At 38.5% G+C, this 23,054-nt stretch overlaps 1 protein-coding gene across 1 annotated transcript; it reads left to right on the top strand.

The window, feature by feature from the left end:
• Positions 1-15,970: 15,970 nt before the first annotated feature.
• Positions 15,971-19,434, top strand: RTL3 (retrotransposon Gag like 3). Its single transcript, XM_074323462.1, has 2 exons — positions 15,971-16,161; positions 16,764-19,434. The coding sequence occupies exon 2, from the start codon at positions 16,968-16,970 to the stop codon at positions 18,513-18,515; it is 1,548 nt and encodes a 515-aa protein (XP_074179563.1). The 5' UTR covers positions 15,971-16,161; positions 16,764-16,967; the 3' UTR covers positions 18,516-19,434.
• Positions 19,435-23,054: the final 3,620 nt, after the last annotated feature.

Here is a 23,054-nt window from a genome sequence, read left to right as displayed (position 1 = left end):
CCCCACCCAAGAGACACCAGAACCAAGACACCCAGAGGCCAGTGACAGACCAAACCAGAGCACTACCTGGTTGAACCTATAAGCGGCAATCTCAAAGGAAATTTTCCACAGGCACAAGAGCCCACAGGGGCCAAGCCTCCTCTGAGGGTGTCAACCTCCACACAGCAGCTCATACAGAGTGAGCGTTGCTAATTCTCCCAGCTAATCAGCCTGAGGGTCAATCCCACCCACAGACAAGCCAAAAGCAATTAAAGATCAACTACAGCAGTGACACTTCTGGAACACACGGGACAGGAGAATAGGGAGACTGTGCAATCCGAATATAAAGGACACATAGCCCATAAGACCACCCAGCAATGACTTAGAGACATAGGTGTTCTACCTAATACATTGAAGCAATCACAGAGTGACAGCCAGAATGAGGAAACAAAGAAACATGTCCAAAATAAAAGATCAGAAGAAATCTCTAGAAATAGAACTAAATGAAACAGAGGCATCCAACCTATCAGAGACAGAGTTTAGAACACTGATGATAAGAGTGTTTAAGAAACTTAGTGAGAACATAAAGAAGGAAAGAGAAATAAAAAAACAACCAGTTAGAACTAAAGAATACAATAATGGAGCACTCAAGGGAATCATCAGTAGATTAGATGAAGCAGAGGATCAGATCAGTGATTTAGAAGACAAGATAGCAGAAATCACCCAATCAGAACAACAAAAAGGAAAAAAAGAATGAAAATAGTTTAAGAGACCTGTGGGACAACATCAAGAGTAACAACATTCTCATCATACCAGAAGGAGAAAAGAAGGAGCAAGGGATTGAGAACATATTTTAAGAAATAATGACTGAAAACTTCCCCACCCTGCTGAATGAAATTGACATACAAGCCCAGGAAGTACAAAGAGCTCCAAATGTGATGAACCCAAACAGGCCCACACCAAGACACATTATAGCTAAAACGGCAAAAGTTAAAGACAAAGAGAGAATCCTAAAAACAGCAAGAAAAAGATAGCGGGTTACATACAAGGGAACTCATATAAGACTATCAGCTGACTTTTCTATAGAAACTCTGCAGGCCAGAAGGGAGTGGCAGGAAATATTCAAAGTGATGAAAAACAAAGACCTACAACCAAGATTGCTCTACCCAGCAAGGCTATCACTTAAAATTGAAGGAGAGATAAGGAGCTTCTCAGAAAAGAATAAGCTAAAGCAATTCATTACCACCAAACCAGCACTGCAGGAAATGTTAAAAGGGCTTTTCTAAATAGAAGAAAGGGGAAAACAAACTAACAAAGGAAGACCAGAAATACAAATAACAAATGGCAAGATATATGTACATATCAATAATCACTTCAAATGTGAATGGGCTAAATGCTCCAATCAAAAGACAGAGTGGCTGAGTGGATAAGAAAACAGGACCCATGCATATGCTATTTACAAGAGACTCATCTCAGATCAAAAGACACACAGACTGAAAGTAAAGGGATGGAATAAGACATTTCACGCAAATGGAAATGAGAAAAAAGTTGGGGTAGCAATAGTTACTTCAGACAAAAATAGACTTTACAATGAAGACTACAATAAAAGACAAAGAAGGGCACTACATAATTATAAAGGGGATCCAACAAGAGGACATAACCCTAGTAAACATCTATGCACTCAAAAAGGAGCTCCTAAATATGTAAAACAGTTTATGACTGACATAAAATCAGAGATCAACAGTAGCGCTATCGTAATAGGGGACTTCAACACTGCATTGTCACCAATGGACAGATCCTTCAGACAGAAAATCAACATAGAAACAATGGCCTTAATTGACACTTTAGACCAGTTGGATTTAATCTATATTTTTAGAGAATTTCACCCCAAAGCAACAGAATATACATTCTTCTCAAGTGCACTTTGAACATTTTCCAAGATAGATCACATTCTAGGCCATAAAACAAGTCTCAATAAATTTAAGAAAATTGATATCATATCAAGCATCTTCCATGAACACAATGCTGTGAAACTAAAACTAAATTATAAGAAGAAATCCGAAAACACACAAATACATGGAGGCTGAATAACATGTTACTACATAGTGAGTGGGTCAATAATGAGATCAAAAATGACATCAAAAGATACCTTAAGACAAATGAAATTGAAAACACAACTAGCCAACATCTATGGGATGCAGCAAAAGCAGTCCTAATAGCAATGCAGGCCTTTCTAAAGAAACAAGAAAAATCTCAAACCAATAGTCTATCCTTACACCTAAGGGAACTGGAAAAAGAATGGCAAAACAAGCCCAAAGGAGTACAAGGAAGGGAATAGTAAAGATCAGAGCAAAAATAAGTGAAATAGAGATTAAAAAAAAACAATATGAAAGATCAATGAAACCAAGAGCTGGTTTTTTTGAAAAGATAAACAAAATCGACAAGCCCTTAGCCAGATCACCAAGAAAAAGAGAGACAGCACCCAAAATAATAAAATCAGAATTGAAAGAGGAGAAGTGACAACAGATACCACAGAAATACAGAAAATTTTAAGAAAATACTACAAGCGACTATATGCCAACAAATTAGACAATCTGGAAGAAATGGATAAATTTTTAGAAGCATACAATCTTCCAAGACTGAATCAAAAAGAAACAGAAACTCTGAACACACTGATTACTAATAAAGAAATTGAGTCAGTAATCAACTAGCTCCCAACAAGTAAAAGTACTGAACCATAAGGCTTTACAGTTGAATTTTATAAAACATTCAAAAAATAATTAACACCTATTCTCCTCAAATTATTCCAAAATATCCCAAAAGAAGGAAGGCTCCCAAGCATGTTTTACAAGGCCACTATTACTCTGATTCCAAAACAAGACAAAGACATTACAAAAAAAGAAAAGAAAACTATAGGCCGATATGCCTAATGAACATAGATGCAAAAATCCTCAACAAAATACTAGCAAACTGGATTCAGCAACACATTAAAAAGATCATACACCACAATCAGTTGGGATTCAGTCCTGGTATGCAAGGTTGGTTCAATATCCGCAAATCAATTAACATGATACACCACATTAACAAAATGAAAAATAAAAATCATATGACATATCAGTAGATGCAGAAAAAGCTTTTGACAAAATCCAGCAGCTATTTATGATAAAAAGTCTTAAGGAAATGGGAATAGAGGGACCATATCTCAACATAGTAAAGGCCATGCATGATAAACCCTCAGCTAGTATCATACTCAATGAGGTAAGGCTGAAACCATTCCCCTAAAGATCAGGAACAAGGTAAGGTTGCCCACTTTCACCATTTTTATTCAACATAGTTCTGGAAGTTCTAGCCACAGCAATCAGACAAGAAAAAGAAATAAAAGGCATCCAAATTGAAAAGGAAGAAATAAAATTGTCTTTATATACAGATGACATGATAGTATATATAGAGAATCCCAAAGATTCCACCAAAAAAACTATTAGAACTGATAAACAAATTTAGTAAAGTAGCAGGATACAAAATTAACATTCAGAAATCAGTTGCATCTATATACACCAATAATAAACTATCAGAAGGAGAAATCAATCCCATTTACAATTGCTTCAAAAATTACCTAGGAATAAATTTAACCAAAGAAGTAAAAGATCTGTGCTCAGAAAATTATAAGACACTGAAGAGAGAAATCAAAGAAAGTACAAATAAATGGAAACACATACCATGTTCATGGATAGGAAGAATTGATATAGTCTAAATGTCAATATAACCTAAGGCAATATATAGATTCAATGCAATTCCTATCACATCACCAATAACATTTTTCACAGAATTAAAACTTATAATCCTAAAATTTATATGGAACTGCAATAGACCCCAAATAGTCATGGCAATCTTGAGAAATAAGAACAAAGTGGGAGGTATCATGCTACCTGAAAACAAGTGATACTACAAGGCTCTAGTAACCAAAACAACATGGTATGGACACAAAAACAGAAACAGAGATAAATGGAACAGAATAGAGCCGAGACATAAATCCATGACTATATGGTCATATAATCTATGACAATAGAAGAAAGAATTTACATGGGGGTAAAAGCAGTCTATTTAATAAATGGTGCTGGGAAAACTGGACTGACACATGCAAAAAAATTAAACTGGACAATCTCCTTACACCATAGATGAGGACAAATTCACAATGGATTAAAGACTTAAATGTAAGACCCAAAACCATACAAGTCCTAGAAGAAAATATAGGGAGTTAATTTGTAGATATTACCCTGAGTCCTATTTTTACTGGTATATCCCTGCAAGCAAGGGAAGTAAAAGAAAAAATAAAGACATGTGATTACATTGAGCTTCAAAGTTTTTTCACAGCAAAGGAAACCATCAATTAAACAAAAAGGCAGCCTACTGAATGGGAGAAGATATTTGTCAATAATACATCTGGTAAGGGGTTAATATCCAAACACTCATTAATGTGAAACACTCATTCAGCTCAACATGAAAAAAACAAGCAACCCAATTAAAAAATGGGCAGAGGATGTAAAGAGACATTTCTATAAAAAGGACATACAGATGGCCAATAGATACATGAAAAAAATGTTCAACCTCACTAATCATTAGAGAAATGCAAATAAAAACCACAATGAGATACCACCTCACTCCGGTCAAAATTGCTATCATCAATAAATCAATAAACAGTAAATACTGGCGAGGTTGTGGAGAAAAGGAAACCCTGGTGCACTGTTGGTGGGATTGCAGATTGGTGCAGCCACTATGGAAATCAGTATGGAGGTATCTCAAAAAACTGGAAATGGAACTACCTTATGACCCAACAATTCCACTCTTAGGTATCTATGCAGAGAAATCCAAGATGCTAATTCAAAAAAGTATATACACCCCTATGTTTACTGCAGTGCTATTTATAATAGTCAAAATTTGGAAACAACCGAAATGCCCATTGGTAGATGACTGGATTAAGAAACTGTGGTACATTTATACAATGAGTATTACTCAGCTATAAAGGAGATTGAAATCTTAACATTTGAAACGATATGGAGACGGAGAGAACATTATGCTAAGTGAAATAAGTCAGACGGAGAAAGACAAATACCATATGATCTCACTTATATGTGAAATCTAAAGATATGAATAAATGAGCAAAGTAAACAGAAATAGTCTCAGAGATATAGAGGAAAACTGATGGTTGCTAGAGGGGATTGTGGTAGGGATGAGGGAGAAAAGGAAGGAATTAGACAGCATACATTGGTAACTACAATGTTGCCACGGGGATATGAAAGACATTTTGGGGAATATAGTCAGTAATGTTGTAAAGATTTGATAAGGTGTTAGATCGGAACATGTCTTATTAGAGAGACCACTTAATGGATGGTGTAGATGCTTGACCACTACATGTGTACCTGAAGCTGAAGCTGAATAATATTGTATGTCAACTATAATTTAATATACATATAGTCACGGGATACAGAGTACAGCATCGGGAATAATCAATGGCATTCTAATAGATATATACGTTGTCAGAGGGGCAATAGATTGGGGGAGGGAGATTATCACTTTGTGAGGTGTAAAATGTCTAACTAGTGCCTTGTTTTATACACCTGAAACTAATAAAAAAAAGAAGTATAAATTGCTAGTTATGAAATAGTCATGGAATGTAAAGTATAGCATAGGAAATATAGTCAATAATATTATAATAACTATGTATGTTGTCAGATGTATGTATGTATGCATGCATGTCTCAATAGATTTATCCAACAGATCACTTCATAAGTTGTAGAAATGTCTAATCACTATGTTGTACATCTGAAACTAATATAATGTTGTATGCCAACCATCATTGAAAAATAAAAATTATTTTTTTAAAAATCAAGCAGAATTAATTTTATGCTAAAAATTTTTCCTGCTGTCCTCCAGCTACTATCCTGAAGCACCATCATCCATTATTTACCTTGCGTTAAAAATTGAATATTGCTGTCTGAGCATCCCTATAAAACACAAATTCTCCCTTGAAGAGAAGCAGAGAAAGTCACTGACTTATACTTAGAAGATGAGTTTGTGCGGGCAGAATACCAGGGTTTAAACCTACTATTTATGGGGAAGTTATCCAAAAGTAGACAGGCAGAGTAGAAGACAACTTAAATATTTGCTGAGGGCAGACCCTGCTACCAATTTTTCAGAACCCAGAATAAGTTTTTTGACCATCAGTTCACTCTCTAGCCTTCAAATAATCTAGTTAACTTGATGACATTAGTACTAACCTTGAGCACCTTTGGAAAATAATTATAATTAACTTTCCTTTAAAACCAGCATTCTCTCACCATGCAGTCCCTTACCTCTACTCTCCATACACACACACATCTCTCCACCAACAAGAATACTACTAAAGCAAGCCAGAAAATAAATCTTTGCTTAGAATGGTTTTGATGGGTTTGAGTTCCTTCGCCGCTCCTCATCCCAACTTCACCCAACAAACTAACTCATTCAGAATTGGATTTACAAGTGCCAGTCAGAGAAATGTAACAGAGTCCCCATATTTGACTACTTCCTATAGTTCTCAGTACTTGTTAAAATATGTAGCTCACAAGGCTCCACCACTAGAGATTCTGGAATAGTAGGTATTCGCTAGGACCTGGGAATCTACTTTAAGGAAAAATCTCAGATTATTCTGATGCCACCTTTTGAGGACTACCATTTGAGAACCACTGAACATCATTGATTTATAAGTATCTTGCTTAAAATGCAATATGCAATTTACACATCGTACAACGCAGAAATCTTCAGTGACTTTTTACATATGCACATATTCATGTGTCCACCAATCAGATCAACATACAGAATATTTCTATCACTCATACTCAGAAAGTTTCTTTGTGGTTCTTCCCATTCAATACCTCTTCATACACAGAGTTAACTTTGATTTGGAATTGTAGTACTATTGATTGAGTTTGCCTGGACTTGAACTTCAAAAGATAGTATCACATTTTTGTTTCTGGCTTCTTTCACTCAACATGTCTTTGAGATATGAGGTGTGATAACAAAATACTGTGAATACTGATGTCAAATTCCATCCAACAGAAAGGCAGCAATCTTCAATACAGGAAGCAGTGCGTCAAACCTTAGTAAGAGTGTGTGACAAGTTTCAACTTGTTCAGTGCAGTCTGTCAGGTGTAAGCTGTGGTTGAGAGAAGGTGTGTTTAAAAGTGAGCCATATAATATTCAGAATATACAAGGAACTCATGCAACTCAACAACAAAAACAAACAAACAACCCAATTGAAATATGGTCAGAGGACTTGAAGAGACATTTATCCAAAGAGGACATACAAATGGCAAATAGACATATGAAAAAATGCTCATCATCACTAATCATCAGAGAAATGCAAATCAAAACCACAATGAGATATCACCTCACCCCAGTCAGAATGGCTATCATCAACAAGACAAATAGTAACAAGTGTTGGAGAGGCTGTGGAGAAAAAGGAAGCCTCATACACTGTTGGTGGGAATGCAGACTGGTGCAGCCGTTATGGAAGGCAGTGTGGAGGTTCCTCAAAAATTACGAATAGAATTGCCATATGACCCAGCAATCCCTCTCCTGGGTATCTACCCAAAAAATCTGAAAACATCTATAGATAAAGACACCTGTGCTCCAATGTTCATTGCAGCTTTGTTTACGGTGGCCAAGACATGGAAACAACCAAAATGTCCTTCGATAGATGAATGGATAAAGAAGTTGTGGTATATATACACAATGGAATACTATTCGGCAGTAAGAAAAGATGATATAGGAACATTTGTGACAACATGGATGGATCTTGAGAGTGTAATGCTGAGCGAAATAAGTCAGACAGAAAAAGCAGAGAACCATGTGATTTCACTGATATGTGGTATATAAACCAAAAACAACAAAAGAACAACACAAACAAATGAGAAACAGAAACTCATAGACACAGACAATACTTTAGTGGTTACCAGAGGGAAAGGGGGGTATGGGGTGGGAGAAGAGGGTTAGGGGGATCAAATATATGGTGATGGAAGGAGAACTGACTCTGGGTGGTGAACACACAATGGGATTTATAGATGATGTAATACAGAATTGTACACCTGAAATCTATGTAATTTTGCTAACAATTGTCACCCCAATAAATTTAAAAATAAATTTAAAAAAACCCATCATTGTTACTATGAATATATAAAACAGCATTTTGACAAAAAAAAAAAAAAAAGAAAGAAAAAATTAATGCAACACAGAGCTGGTTCTTTGAAAAGATTAATAAAATTGACAAACCCTTGGCTAGACTCACTAAGATAAAAACAAAGAAGACACTAATTAACAAAATCAGAAATGAAAAACGGGAAGTTATCATCTATGCCACAGAATAACAAAGTATTATCCAAGAGTACTATGAAGGACTATATTCCACCAAATTCAAAAACCTAGAAGAAATGGACAAAGTCTTAGAAACATATAGCCTTTGTAGGCTGAATCACAAAGAATTAGAAAATCTAAATAGACTTATTACCAGTAAGGAAATTGAAATCACTCATCGGAAACCTTTCCAGAAGCAAAATTCCGGGACCAGATGACTTCACTAGTGAATTCTACAAAACATTCAAAGAGGATCTAATACCTGTCCTACTGAAACTCTTCCAAAAAATTGAAGAAAAGACAATATTCCCTAACTCATTTTATGAGGCCAACATTACCCTGATATCAAAACCTGGTAAGGATAACACAACAAAATAAATTTACAGATCAATATCTCTGATGAATACAGATGCAAAAATCCTAAGTGAAATTCTAGAAAATCGAATGCATCAATGCATTAAAAAGATTATACATCACGACCAAGTGGGGTACATCCCAGGGCACAAGGGTGGTTTATCGTAAGCAAATCCATCAATGTGATACACCACATAAACAAAATAAAATTCAAAACTCTTGATTATATCAATAGATTCAGAAAAAGCATTTGACAAGATACAACATCCCATTAATGATTAAAACATTTAATAAAATGGGTATAGACAGAAAATACCTCAGCATATTAAGCCATATATGACAGACCCTGAGTTAATATCATAATTAATGGTGAAAAACTGAAGCCCTTTGCTCTACATTCAGGAACATGACAGGGCTATCCCCTATCACTTGTTTCTTTCAACATAGTATTGGAAGTCAAAGCTTGAGCAATCAGGCAAGATAAAGAAATAAAAGGCCTCCAAATTGGGATTGAAGAAGTTAAATTCTCACTCTGCAGATGACATGATGTTATATATAGAAAATACTAAAGAATCCACCAAAAAGCTATTAGAAACAATAAACGAATACAGTAACCTTGCTGCCTACAAAATCAACGTACAAAAGTCCATTGCTTTCCTATATACTAACAATGAAATCTCAGAAAAAGAAATTTAAAAAGCCAATTCCTTTTGCAATTGCAACAAAAACAATGAAATACCCACGAATAAACTTAACCAAGGATCTGAAAGACCTATATGCTGAAAACTACAAGACATTTTTGAAAGAAATAAAGACACAAAGAAATAGAAGGATAATCTGTGCTCATGGATTGGAAGAATCAACATAGTTAATATGGCCATATTACCCAAAGCAATACACAGATTTAATACAATCCCCATCAAAATCCCAATGACATTTTTTGAAGAAATAGAACAAAAAAATCATCAGATTAGTATGGAACCACAAAAGACCCTGAATAGCCAAGGCATTTCTAAGAAAAAAGAACAAAGCTGGAGTTATCACACTCCCTGACTTCACCTTGTACTACACGGCAACAATAATCAAAACAGTATAGAATTGGCAGAAAAAACAGACACACATACCAATGGAATAGAATTGAAAACCCAGAAATAAACCCACATAAATATGGAAAGATAATTATTGACAAAGAAGCCAAAAAACATACAGTGGAGAAAAGACACCTTCTTCAATAAATGGTGCTAGGAGAATTTGAAAGCCACATGCAAGAGAATGAAGTTACACTGCTATATGTCCCCATGTACCAAAATTAACTCAAAATGGATCAAAGATCTAAACATAAGATCTGAAACAATAAACTGCATAGAAGAAAACCTAGGTCCTAAACTTATGAACCTTGGGTTCAAAGAGCATTTTATGAATTTGATTTCAAAGGCAAGGGAAGAAAAGTTAAAATAAATGTGTGGGACTATATCAAAGTGAAGAACTTCTACACAGCAAAAGAAACCATCGACAAAATAAAGAGGCAACCAACCAAATGGGAGAAGCTTGTTGCAAACAATGCATCTGATAAGGCACTAATATCCAAAATATATAAGGAACTCATACAACTCAACCACAAAAAAACAAACAGTCCAATTTAAAAAATGGGCAGAGGACCTGATGAGACATTTCTCCAGAGGACACACAAATGGGCAGTAGACATATGAAAGAATGTTCAACATCACTAATCATCAGAGAAATGCAAATAAAAGCCACAATGACTTATCACTTTACCCCACTTAGAATGGCTATCATCAAGACAAATAGTAATTTGTTGGAGAGGCTGTGGAGAAAAAGGAACCCTCATACACCGTTGGTGGGAATGCAGACTGGTGCAGCTGCCATGGAAGGCAGTGTGGAAGTTCCTCAAATAATTAGGAATAGAATTACCACATGACCCAGCAATCCCTCTTCAGGGTATCTTCCCCCAAAATCAGAAAACATTTATACATAAAGACATATGTCCTCCAATGTTCATTGCAGCTTTATTTACGGTAGCCAAGACGTGGAAACAACCAAAGTGTCGTCCGATAGATGAGTAGATAAAGAAGTTGTGGTATATATACACAATGGAATACTATTCTGCCATAAGAAAAGATGAAATAGTACCATTTGTGACATCATGGGTGGATCTTGACATTATAATAATAAGCGAAATAAATCAGACAGAAAATGTCGAGAACCATATGATTTCACTGATATGTGGTATATAAAACTGAAAACAACAAAAGAACAAGACAAACAAATGAAAAACCAAAAACTCATGGACATAGACTATAGTTTAGTAGTTTCCAGAGTGTGAGGGGTGAGGGGGTTTGTATAAGAGGGTAAACGGGGTCAAATATATCGTGATGGAAGGAGAACTGACTCTGGGTGGTGAACACACAATGTGATATATATATATAGAGAGATAATGTATTCCAGAATTTTACACCTGAAATCTATGTAACTTTACTAAGAATTGTCACCCTGATAAACTTTAATAAATAATAATAATAATAATAGTAGTAATAAATTCTTGAAAATGTTAATAGATAAAATTAGCTCATAGATCATATTTAAGGTGTATCAGGTATTCTTGAGAGGAGGGCTAATGGATACCATCCCTTCAGTGAATTTAGAAAATATATAGGGCAGTTATAAATTGCCAGGATCACATATTTCTTGACCATGTATCTAGATATATAGATATATATAGATACATAGGTAGATAAACATTTGCTTTTCCTGTCATCTCTCTGCTAAATCTCAACTTTCTTTTTGAGGACCTATGTATCACATTATATCTCTGTGAACTTATATACTTCCTTCGTATACCCTAGGCTTCATCCAAATGAAACTGCTCTTCGTCCGTTCATAAGCTGTAATTCCCATGCTCTGTCCCTTTGTTTTAGCTGTTTCCTCCATTGTTGATGTTCTTTTCTTCATCCATTCTCATTTCACCCCCACAGTGGGATGAGCAAATCATACCCTCCTTTTAAAATCAAATTCAAAGCCCAGCTTGAAAGTCACCTCTTTTACTAAGCCTTACCAGATTCCACACTCACTCCTCTCCACCTATCCCACCACATTCACAAGATCTCTCCCTTGTCCACTGTCAGAGGACTTTTTCTGTATCCCTGAATGACATTTACCACTAGGAGATTTCTGCATTATTTATACCAAAGTACATATTTTGCCTGCTTTACTGTCCTGTAAACTCTTTGACAAAAAGCTCCAAGTAGATTCATTTTTTATTCCTCACTCAGCATACACACCCCAAACACACACACACACACACACACACACACACACACACACACACAACCTCAGCTCAGTGCCTTTAGCCACCTGGATGCTCATATTTGTGAAACAGTTGTATTAATTGTGGTGGGTTTATATACAAAAAGTTGAAACAAATTTTGTTTGGATGCACTAGATAAGCTGATATATGAAACTCAGTGGCAATCACCACTACCATCATTATAATTTTGTTTATCAGCTACAACTCAGCAAATGGCTATTATTAGGTATTAATGTTATTTCTAATCATCACAGCAACTCCATAATGACCTATTATTATCCTCTACTTTCCAGACAAGGAAAATGAGTCTCAGAGAATTTAAGTAACTTGGTGAAGATCGCACAGCTAGTAAAGAGCAGAACTGGGAATTGAACCTAGGCCCATTTTACTTCAAAGCCTGCACTTTTTCCATTAGCACATTTTTTCCAAATCACTTTCACAACTATTATCTCATTTTTACTGCACAGCAAAAATGTGGAGTTGGCAGAGCTGGGTATTCTCCCTTGTCAGCACCTCATTCACTGCTGTATCTTCCTTCAGTATACTCCGAGCTTCCTCTCATGTTCCACAGAGAGTCTACCACCTCCTCTTTTAGCATTCTACAACCCTATAAAGACAATACCACCCCCATTGCCTGATTAAGACCTTTAGAGGTAAGCCTAAGCATTAAAAGATAGTCTACTATCACATGAGTTTTTAAAATGCTAAACCACAAAATTAAATTGTATCTTTAACTGACCAAAATGTACATATGCTGAGATTTTTAAGCTTTTTTCTAGATTTTCTAATACTATCTTTCCTTCTCCTCTTCCCTTCCCTCCATCCACTCTCTCTCTTCCCACCATCTCCCTCTCCTCTCTCTCCCTCTTTCTCTTCTGCCATGGTGATGCCATCAGCTTGGACCTAGTCTGGCCTCTGGATGAACTAGCATTGGCAAACCCCAGAGAATAGGGGTTCAGGAAGTAAAGGAGAGGTCCAGGTCCCTAAAAGAAGTGCATTCCACATGAGTGGGGTTATAGCAAAGAACCCTGTTTCTATTCCATTACCAGGTGCTCTGGAGTCCAGTCCTATGAGTAAAGAGAATTCTTGGAAAGGTTTGCAACTTCTACAAGAATTGGGAACTCATGTTGTCCCAGTGCTGCATAGTGTTGATAACAGTGAAAAGTTTCAATCTTACTAAGCACATTATGGGTTAAACTTAAGAAAGTGCTGCAAGCTCTATCACAACCATAGGAATAGTATGAAGAAAACAGAAACCACGGTGGAACTGCCCCCAAGGGGTAGCTAGGCATTGTGCCAGGGAACCCATGGAATAACCTGTCTTGTTGACTTTTTTCCAAGGTGGTAAGAGAGAGGAACAGGAGCTTGAGGTGCTTGAAGTGCTTGAAGATGCAGCCCAGCCAGCTTTGGTGGGAGACCCCAGCAGAGACCTAAAATGTTTCAGATTGTACATTTGCAGAAAAAATAAAATTATGATTCTTTCTGGAACGTACAAAGTAGAAGTTCATCTTATTCAACCTTTCCCTTCCCTTTCTCCCTAAGCTAACAATCAACATGTGTAACTTATTAACATAACTGAGCATAATTATGCAGTCTTTTTATAACTGTTAAATGAACATATTTGTCTTCTTTTTTCTCTAAAAATTTATTTGCCTAGTTAACAAAACCTCTTTTGCTTAAAATGTTTTCATAAACATTATAAAGGCTCCATATATTTCATTGTGTTGTGAGTGTAAGAAGAAGGATTAAAGAGTAGGGGAAACACGATGAGAGTTTCGATGTGATTACTTTCCTATTCTTACTTAATTATTTCAGTGTATTAAAACTACTTTAGGTATTTTGACAAAAAGTCAGTGTAGCTCTTTATATCCACTCAAAAGAGAATAATTCTCTCTCTATGTTTAGGCAGTTTGCAACTTGTACTTACAAACGTTGAATTTGGTCTTTGCTCTTTTGTGGGGGGTGGGAGGTAGAAAAAGGTTTCTGTGTTTACCTAGTGGATAAATATACCTGTAGGCAAGGCACTGTTCAGTGCTTTAGTCCATGGACTTTTTGAACATCTGTCTTCGCTGCTACACAATTCCCTTGTTAATCATCTCATTTTCCTGCTCAGGTGCCTCTGTTGTGATTCTAGAGCATTATTTGGTAAACTAAATCATCCATAACCCAATTAGGAAGGGGGAAATAAGCCCCTGAGTGCTGAAAAATAAATGCCGTAAAATACATGCACCATAGGTTTCTTCTTATGAGAGTCTCTGCTCAGCCCCTATTCAATTCTAGCAAGTTTACCTACCTAATTTCCCAATTCACAGATAATTTAAAAATAAAGTTTGGTTACTGTGGCTACAGCTTATTATTATTATTAACCTTTATTGGATGCTACTAGTTGTTAGACACTGTACTAAGACTTCTGCATGCATTATTTCACTATATCTTTGCAATGACTCTACAAAGTTAAATACAATTAATAGCCCAATTTTACAGTTTCATAAACAGAGTTTTAGACAAAGTTTTAGAAGGACTAAGTAATTTGCCAAATATGTCTAGACTTCGTATAGAAACGTATATAGGTAACAGTGTGAAGGGCTATATGACAGCCTGATAACAAAATGGTAGAAAAAACTACAAAGGAGAAATAAATTACAAGAAGTTGGAAAGCATAGCAATTTGGAGGTATTTAATTTGGAGACAGGCCACTTTATACTTCTCAGTAACTTTCAGAAGGCAACACCGTGTTACAACACAGCAAAGAAACTGGTTTGTGTAAGTATGACTCCAACCCATTAAAAATCGATTAAATTATGTTCAAAATCATCTACTTAGGAATGATAAAAGAAGTGTAATGCATCCTATAAAAATTTTTCTCATGTTTTAATTGATAAGGTAAATGTCAACTGTGCGTTTTGGATTTTCAAAAGGAAGGCTTCAATTATCTGAATAATTCACATACATAGAACATGTTATTTCCTGATAATAGTGGTGGTTTTATGTGTAATGTGTTTCTAAAGAATAAAACATTAAAAGGGAGGAAAGGAATATAACTTAGTTGCAAAATATTTTCCTTTTCTTTTCAAGGCCTCTGCATTCAGCTCCAGCTAGTCCAGTCTGTCAATTTACTGTGGTTTGGGCATAGGCCATCACCAGGGTTTATCCCATTATGCTGACTAATGTGGAACTGACCATTTTTAAAGGAGACTTAGGGCCATGAATGACTTGATATGTGATTTGAAGTGGCCAAAGACAATCTCCAATCCCACTCCTTACTAAGATTAAAATAGCTGCCCCTGAGCCTTACCTAAAATGGCCACATGGCCCATGCCCAGGGTATGACTGTGATTTGTCATGAGAACAGAATGTGAGATCTTGTGCAAGGTCACTTTTCAAGTGGCCAGCCCTTGATGGCTACCTGAGTGCTGCCTAGAGCACCTGAGTGACTCAAAGAAAGATGAGAGCCCTGGGTCAAGATGTTCAGAAGGAGCCAGGGGCACTGCAAGACTGCTGCAAGTACCCTTCAACAAAGTTGGTCTCCTCCACAGTCTTATCCTATTATACCTTGCCTAGATCTGTCCATGGTAAAGTTTCCAAAAAAAGCATTGCATGGAGGGACCCTAGGGACTAAGTATGTGGGCGGGGGAAGGGCCTGAGGGGCTGCAGGCTGCTCTCTGAATGAGAATTAAACAAACAGCCCAGTGTGGATAGAGAGAGGGGAGGTTACATGAGACAGACATAAAAAATAAAGTCCCAAACCACTGTGGTCATTCAGAAATGTTTGCAACTTTTCACAAGGGCAATAGTATTACTCCCAATTTCCTGGCCAAATATTTATTAATGTAACCAAGGACTGAGTATATGAGGCTGCTTCACACCGGCGCAGCATCCTACTTTCCTTGCGGCTCTAAACTGTGAGGCACTGTCAAAAAAAAAGAGAGAAAAAAAACAACTCTTCCACACTCAAAATAACTATGTTACAGAGGAGAGTTGGAAGGCGTTCTGGGAGTGGGTGTGTTTGTTTGAGTTCAGTGTGTGCAGAAAAGGCAAGCCTCCACAGCCATTCACACACTTCCCTCCTCAGCGATGGGTACGCAGACAGCCGAGCTCCTGGACTAAGTCTCTGAATGGTAACGTACCTTTATAAAAGTTATTTTCTTAACTATTTTGAGCAATTTTATAAATAACATGCATGTGTCTGCTGAGCGCATATACACGTATATATTTAGTCAACTTTTGCTTGTTTTCTCCTGAGGCTGGTCTTGTGCGGTTACTTATGTGGTACAATTTCTGAGGTGTCAGAAAGAGCTCCCCCTTACCTCCTACCCCAGCCACCCAAAAATATCTCTTGGGTTGGTCCACCACAGAGCCTAAAATGCCCACATTGCTCAAACATTTGAGTTAGTCATTGAAAGCAGCTGTTAAAATCCAAGTGTTACATTGGGATATTAGGCAGACAGAAATCAAAGACTATGTAAAAACAGAAAAGAATATGGAGAAATAGATTCTAATATAATGTTAAGTTTCAAAAGAAGAATGCAAAATTACATACAGTTCGGGTCAGATGCTATTCATAAAATGTCATGGGGTCAGAGCCAGCATATATGACCCAACTGGTGAATATGAGCCTATAGTAAAAGAAATCCAGCAGTATTGGTCAGGTTTTGTTCTTATTTATTTTGAATGAATGCTTTCCAAAATTTCTGATCCTCAGATCCTACTCTCTTCACAGTGTATCTGATACCTCCCTTTGCTGATCTCTGGAGGCTCCCAGTAACCTCCTGGTAATCAAACTTGGCAGGGCTCAAATCTCCACCTCCTAGAAAATTCAAGGAGCCTGACATATGCCTGTGAGGAGCTTTTAGAAATACCTCACAAGAGCCCACCCAATCTCTCTTGGCAGCACACTGACAAACCGAGCCCACTTCCTCAAAAGATGGTGGAGGACTTGGCAGCCTCCTATATTGCTCTGAAATTAGAGAATGAAATTCTGCAGGCCCAAGTGCAGAGGCTGATGGAAGAAAATGCTGCCCTCCAAGCCCAGATCCCAGAGCTCCAGAAGCCCCAAGCAGCCAAGGAGGATGAACCACTCCAGAAGCCCTCAGAGGCCCAGGAGTCCCCCAAACCCCAAGAGTCCCTGGATCCCCCAGAGTTTGAGGAGACCCAGAAGCCCAGAGAACCCCAGGAACTCCTAGCCTGGGAGACTCCAGCAGCCCAGGAGACCCAGGTGACCCCAATAGCCCAGGAGACCCAGAAGTCTTTAAAGCCTGCAGCAGCCCCAGAGTCCCTAGAGCTCCTAGTAACTCAGGAGCCCCAGGTACCTCCAATGGTCCTTGGGTTCTCAGCAGCCTGGAATTTCCAAAAGCCTCCAGAAGCTAAGGAGCCCCAGAAGACCCCAGTGGCCCAGGAGGCCCATAAGCCCCCAGAAACCAAGAAGGTCCAGAAGTCCCAAGATACCCAGGATGCCCCAGAGGCCCAGGAGCCCCAGAATTCAGACCCTCAGGATTCCCCAAATGCCCAGGAGCTCCAGGAGGCACGAGAATACCAGGAGACTTCGATACACCTGGAACCCCTTGAGCCTCTTGAGTCTCAAGTACCCCAGGAGTCCCTGGATCCTTCAGATGTCCAGGAGTTCCTAGAGCTCTCAGCACCCCAAGAGTCTCTGGAAGACCGAATCACTATTGAGACATCAGCAGCCTCAGAGTTCCCACAATCCCCTAATGGGTTACAAGCTGAAGCTTTCCCCTTAGAATACCCTTTAGCCTTCAACGGGGATGCCCATAAGCTCCCTGAGTTCCTGGTTCAATTGAATAGTTACATGAGAGTCAGAGGGCACCTGTATCCCACTGAAGCTGCCCTGGTGAGCTTTGTTGGCAACCGCTTCTCAGGTGAGGCAGGAAGGTGGTTCCAGCCCTTAGTAGATATACAAAGCCCCCTGCTGGAGCAATTTGAAAGTTTCATACGAGTGCTCCAGGATACTTTTGACAATCCAGAAAACATGGAAGATGCCAACCACCGCATCCGTCAGCTCTGCCAAGGGGAGGACCCTGTCCACCAGTATGTGACCCACTTCTACCTCATTGCTCAAGAGCTAAACTGGGAGGAAAGCACTCTCTGCATCCAATTTCAGGAAGGGCTTCCCAGTTCTATCCGAGATCAATTGTCTCACACAAGCCCAGCTATCAACCTATCTGATATGATCACCCAGTGCATCAACCTAGAAGAAAAGCTAAGTGGTAAGCCTGATCCAAATCCACAAGGGGCAAGTTCCTCTGAAGAGAGAGCTGGGCCTGAGAGACCATCAGCTGAAAACCAGCCTGTGCAGGCTGCAAGCAATCGTCCACACCTCAGTGAAGCTGAACGGGTCCGCCGCCGTGAAGGCCACTTGTGCCTCTACTGTGGTCATCCTGGTCATTTTGCCAGATATTGCCCTGTCAAGCCTCATCGTGCCCAGCAGGCGGGAAACATGGAGGCCCGGCGGTAAGGGGGAACCCCGGCGGGCCAATCTACAAATATGCATCCCCCTCACTTCCAGTATCCATGTCCCATACCCTATGGCTTACTGTTGAAATTCGACTGGGAAGACGACAATTCTTTGAGCAAGCAATGGTGGATTCAGGCTCTTACAGAAACAGCATTGACCATTCTGTGGTCCTTCGAGAGAAGCTGCCCATCCGCAATAACATCTTCCCTCTGATGCTGGAAACAGTAGATGGCCGTCCACTGATTAATGGACCCATAACCAAGGAAACACCACCTGTCGAAGTTAAAATTGGAAACCACATTGAAGAGATCCAGTTTGATATTATTCATGCACCAAGATACCCTCTGATTCTTGGAATCCACTGGCTTGAAACACATGACCCAAACATTGAGTGGAGTAGCCGCACTGTGTCCTTTCCATCTCGTTACTGTCACTACAATTGCTTCAGGCACAGGTGGAATAGAAGACATCATGATGAAATAATTGCTGGGTAGAGCCTTTATCCTAGTGACTGCTTCTGGCAACCTGTCTTCTGTTACCTCAGCTGTCATCAGCATTTGCCGCTTCCAGAATTTTCTACTGAATCTCTTGCAATGAACTAAGGCTACCTGTACAATGACCTTGCCTCTTGGATCATGGACTGAACTCAACGACTTTGAGTTGCCACTTTTTCACCAACCCTGCATGCCCTTTTCTTTGAACCCTGCATTAATGTGGGGCTGTTTTAATTACAAATTATACTAACAATATGCATGAGAATAGATATTAGAAACTAACATTGAAAAAGTATAGCTGTTAGACTGACTTGATATTTTTTCTTAAGATTTTCTCTATCACAAAAATTGCAACATCTTTTCAATAAAGAATATAAATTTGCAAGTGACTTTTTTTAAAAATCAATAAACATTGGCAATTTCTACTGGTGCTTGAATTATTTCTTGGCTTGTCAGAGGGAAGAAGATATGGGACAAGTAATTTGGGAGGGATAAAGGGGATTGGAAAAGGCTAAAATTTTGGGTGGGGTCCTGAATATTCCAGGGGTAGTGATATATCAGTGGGTGATGGGGTAGAGGGAGATGGAGAGAGTAGGGGAATGGTTGGGTCAGAGGGAGATTGAATGAAGTATGGAGGGATTGGGTGGAGTATAGAGGGAAGGCTGAGAAGAGGGTTTGGGGGAGATTGGTAGGAGGTTGGAAAGAGTTCAAAGGAAGGCTAGGGGGTGCTGAGGGCAGAGCTGAGGGGAGGGGGAAACTCCTACAAAAATAAAGTGAGCAATAACAGAGACATGAGCAACTTTGAGAGCAAACTTATTGGGCTTTAAAAGTTAACCAAAGACACTGGAGAAGATAATGAGGGCACTCAGTGACCCAGCTTTCCCATAAAGTGATAAGGTCTTATTTCCTTCACCAGGGAAATTTGCCCTAGAGCTCATGCCTATTAATCTGCTCTTGCCAGTGCACAGAAGTGGGGTGTCAGGAATCAGCTTTCAACACATGCAAATTATTAGTAGCCAACTGTTCCTCCCCTGCATATACAAATTACCCTGCTCTGCTAGCCATGTTGCTTGCACGACACACAGAGAGAGCCAAGTCAAGGAAAAGAATGTATGCCCGATGGACTTAAGAGAAGCTAGTGCAATATCCTGACTTAAATCACACACACACACACACACACACACACACACACACACACACACACACGGTGGTGGGGGACGAGGCTGGGATCACCTGATGAGATATGAGGAGTGATCAAAGCAGACTCTATTGTACTTCCTCTATGTTTTCAACTCTTCTTTAGGAGTCTCTTTCTGAGACCACTTGAAGGAGACCCTGACTCTTAGCTAGACAAATAATCAAATACATGATCAGAACCCTAAAAGGAAATAGGTGAGGAACTTACCATTCATTGAGTCACTAATATATTCCAGCTACAGTGTCAGGCATGTTATACACATTAATTATTGTACTATTCCTCAGAACAATTCAGTGAAACAGGTATATTTGTTCCTATTTTAACATGAGCAGATTCCCAGCAAATCTAGTTCACTTGCCCCAAATCACAAAGCTAGTAAGTGGTAGAGGTCTGTTTGGCCTCCAAAGTCCTTTCCCCTACAGCATGCCAATGTCCCTAGTGCAATGGTAAGGACCAAACAAGATTGTGACAACAGAGAGCTAAGTGAGACAACCTTAAAAAAGAGGGAAAAACTTAGAAGAAAACTTTCAGGGACCATTTGGATTGTAATTCTGTTTTGCCAGTTCCCTTGATCTCATCCCCAACAACCTCACTGCCTCACTTACCCTCAAACTTACCACTTTATCTCTTGGAGGATTTCTTTTTGTTTATTAATGGCACCGCCCCCTTTCAGATTTCATGTTATTTTTCAAGGGTGTTGGAAGTCCATTAACAATCAGTTAAGTGTAGGATCTGTGCATTATCTGGCAGCATGTGCACTACCCCTGGAATTGTCTGCCTAGACACTTCCATAGCCAATCCAAATCCTATGAAGCCTCAAATCCTACCTCTTCCAGTCCTCATTAGCTTCCCCTTACTTCTCTGAACAGTCTAACACATTTTGCCATTATACACCACCCTGTGGTATGTGGGTACCTTTCCCTAGATAGATGTCCTATGTCCCCTCTACTCCACCCCTACATACAAATACTTAGACTGGGTGCAGAGATAGAATCTTCTATGTCCATACCCTTGACAGCATAATCTACCATACTGCCTGTTACATAAAAGTTCTCCACAGCTACTGATTCAATGATAGTGAATTATGGTTACAAAGAGAAGGGTGCTTATTTGTATATTATGGGCTCTTCTTGATTTTTCTTCTTCTCAATTTCTTGTCTCTACCCCCAAGACCAAGCATGATTTGTCAATGTGGAATTCAAGAAAACAGAAGTTTTAAGCAGCTACAAAGAAAAAAATATATTTTATTTGCCAAACTACCTGGAGCTAACAAGACCAACGGTATAGACTTCCCACTGAACGGAGAAGATTCATGGTACACAGGACTTTGTGTTAAAACTGGGACAATTCTGGGAAAACTGGGATGGTTGGTCAACCTACCTGGCCCTTACATTTTTCTATGTGAATATAGGAATTTATTTATCTATAGTAAAATTCTTTATTTCATGAAAAGGATCAATTATCTCATCATTGAATCACAGAATTTGTGAGCTTTAAAAGACGTAAGAAGTCTATTTCTTTAATTTCACAAATGAAGATGCTGATTTGGCCTAGAGAAAGGAAAGCTATTCAGCGTATGTTATGCTAATCTCCTGACTCCAAATCTAGTGCTCTTTTCACCATAAGCCACTGTTCTAGCTCAGTAGTTAAAAATCAAGTATGTGACCAGCACTGAGCTAGGTACTGCAGACCATGTCTAAAGTATAACATGAAAAGTTTAAAATGTGGTATATATACACAATGGAATACTATTCTGCCACAAGAAAAGATGAAATAGTACCATTTGTGACAGGATGGCTGGATCTTGAGATTATTACGTTAAGTGAAATAAGTCAGACAGAAGAAGACGAGAACCATATGATTTCACTGATATGTGGTATACAAAACTGAAAACAACAAAAGAACAAGACAAACAAGGGAAGAAACAAAAACTCATAGACAGAGACAATAGTTTAGTGGTTACCAGAGGGCAAGGGGGGAGGGGGTTGGTAGATGAAGGTAAAGGGGATCAAATATATGGTGATGGAAAGAGAACTGACAGGGTGGTGAACATGCAATGTGATATATAGATAATGTATTACAGAATTGTACACCTGAAATCTATGTAACTTTACTAACAATTGTCACCCCAATAAACTTTAATTTAAAAAAAAAGTTAAAAATGTGCTCAAGGACAAAAAAATTACCAGCCGTAGACAGCTAGCACAGATAATCAAATGTGTGGTGGTAACAAATATATCAAACTGAAATACTGCACAAGCTGATAAAGCCGACAGTAATAACTACCATTTAATGAGCACCTGGCTTTTGCCAGATACTGGGCTAGGTGATTCAGATCTTTACAACTGTCTGCAAGGTAGATACTATTAGCCCCATCCCCATTATATAAATCAAAGAAGTGAAGCCCACTGAGATGAGGTCACTTGCCAAAGGTCATACTGCTAAGAATTGGTGAATGCTAAAAACAAAACCTGATCTATCTCACTCCAAAGCTGGAGTTCTATCCAATACACCACACTGATTTTCAGGCTGACTGACATTTTACACTTTATTAAGTACTTTAACAATATTTATTCACTCACATGAGTTCTATTACCTTAAAGATATTAATTAGTTAATGAATTTATTTATTTATTCATTCAACAAGCATTTACTGAATGCCTTCTATGTATCAGACACAGGCATGGTGGAAGAGGAAAAGAAGTACAAAGATGTCTAAAATATGACTCATGGTTCTTGTTTTGGCCACAATTTAATGGGGAAACAGTTGTGTAACACAGTGCTGTGGTATACAGAGGAGAGAGCACTAATTCTTCTATGGACTGAAAAAGTGTGTTTTGAGCTGGG

Source organism: Rhinolophus sinicus, chromosome X, assembly GCF_036562045.2.
Source record: "Rhinolophus sinicus isolate RSC01 chromosome X, ASM3656204v1, whole genome shotgun sequence".
NCBI lineage: Eukaryota > Metazoa > Chordata > Mammalia > Chiroptera > Rhinolophidae > Rhinolophus > Rhinolophus sinicus.
Note: the sequence above shows the minus strand (reverse complement) of the source record. Positions and strands in the feature narration are given on the sequence as shown.

Excerpts from the sequence above, each read along its gene's own strand:
- RTL3 (XM_074323462.1), top strand. The coding sequence starts at position 16,968 with ATGGTGGAGGACTTGGCAGCCTCCTATATTGCTCTGAAATTAGAGAAT.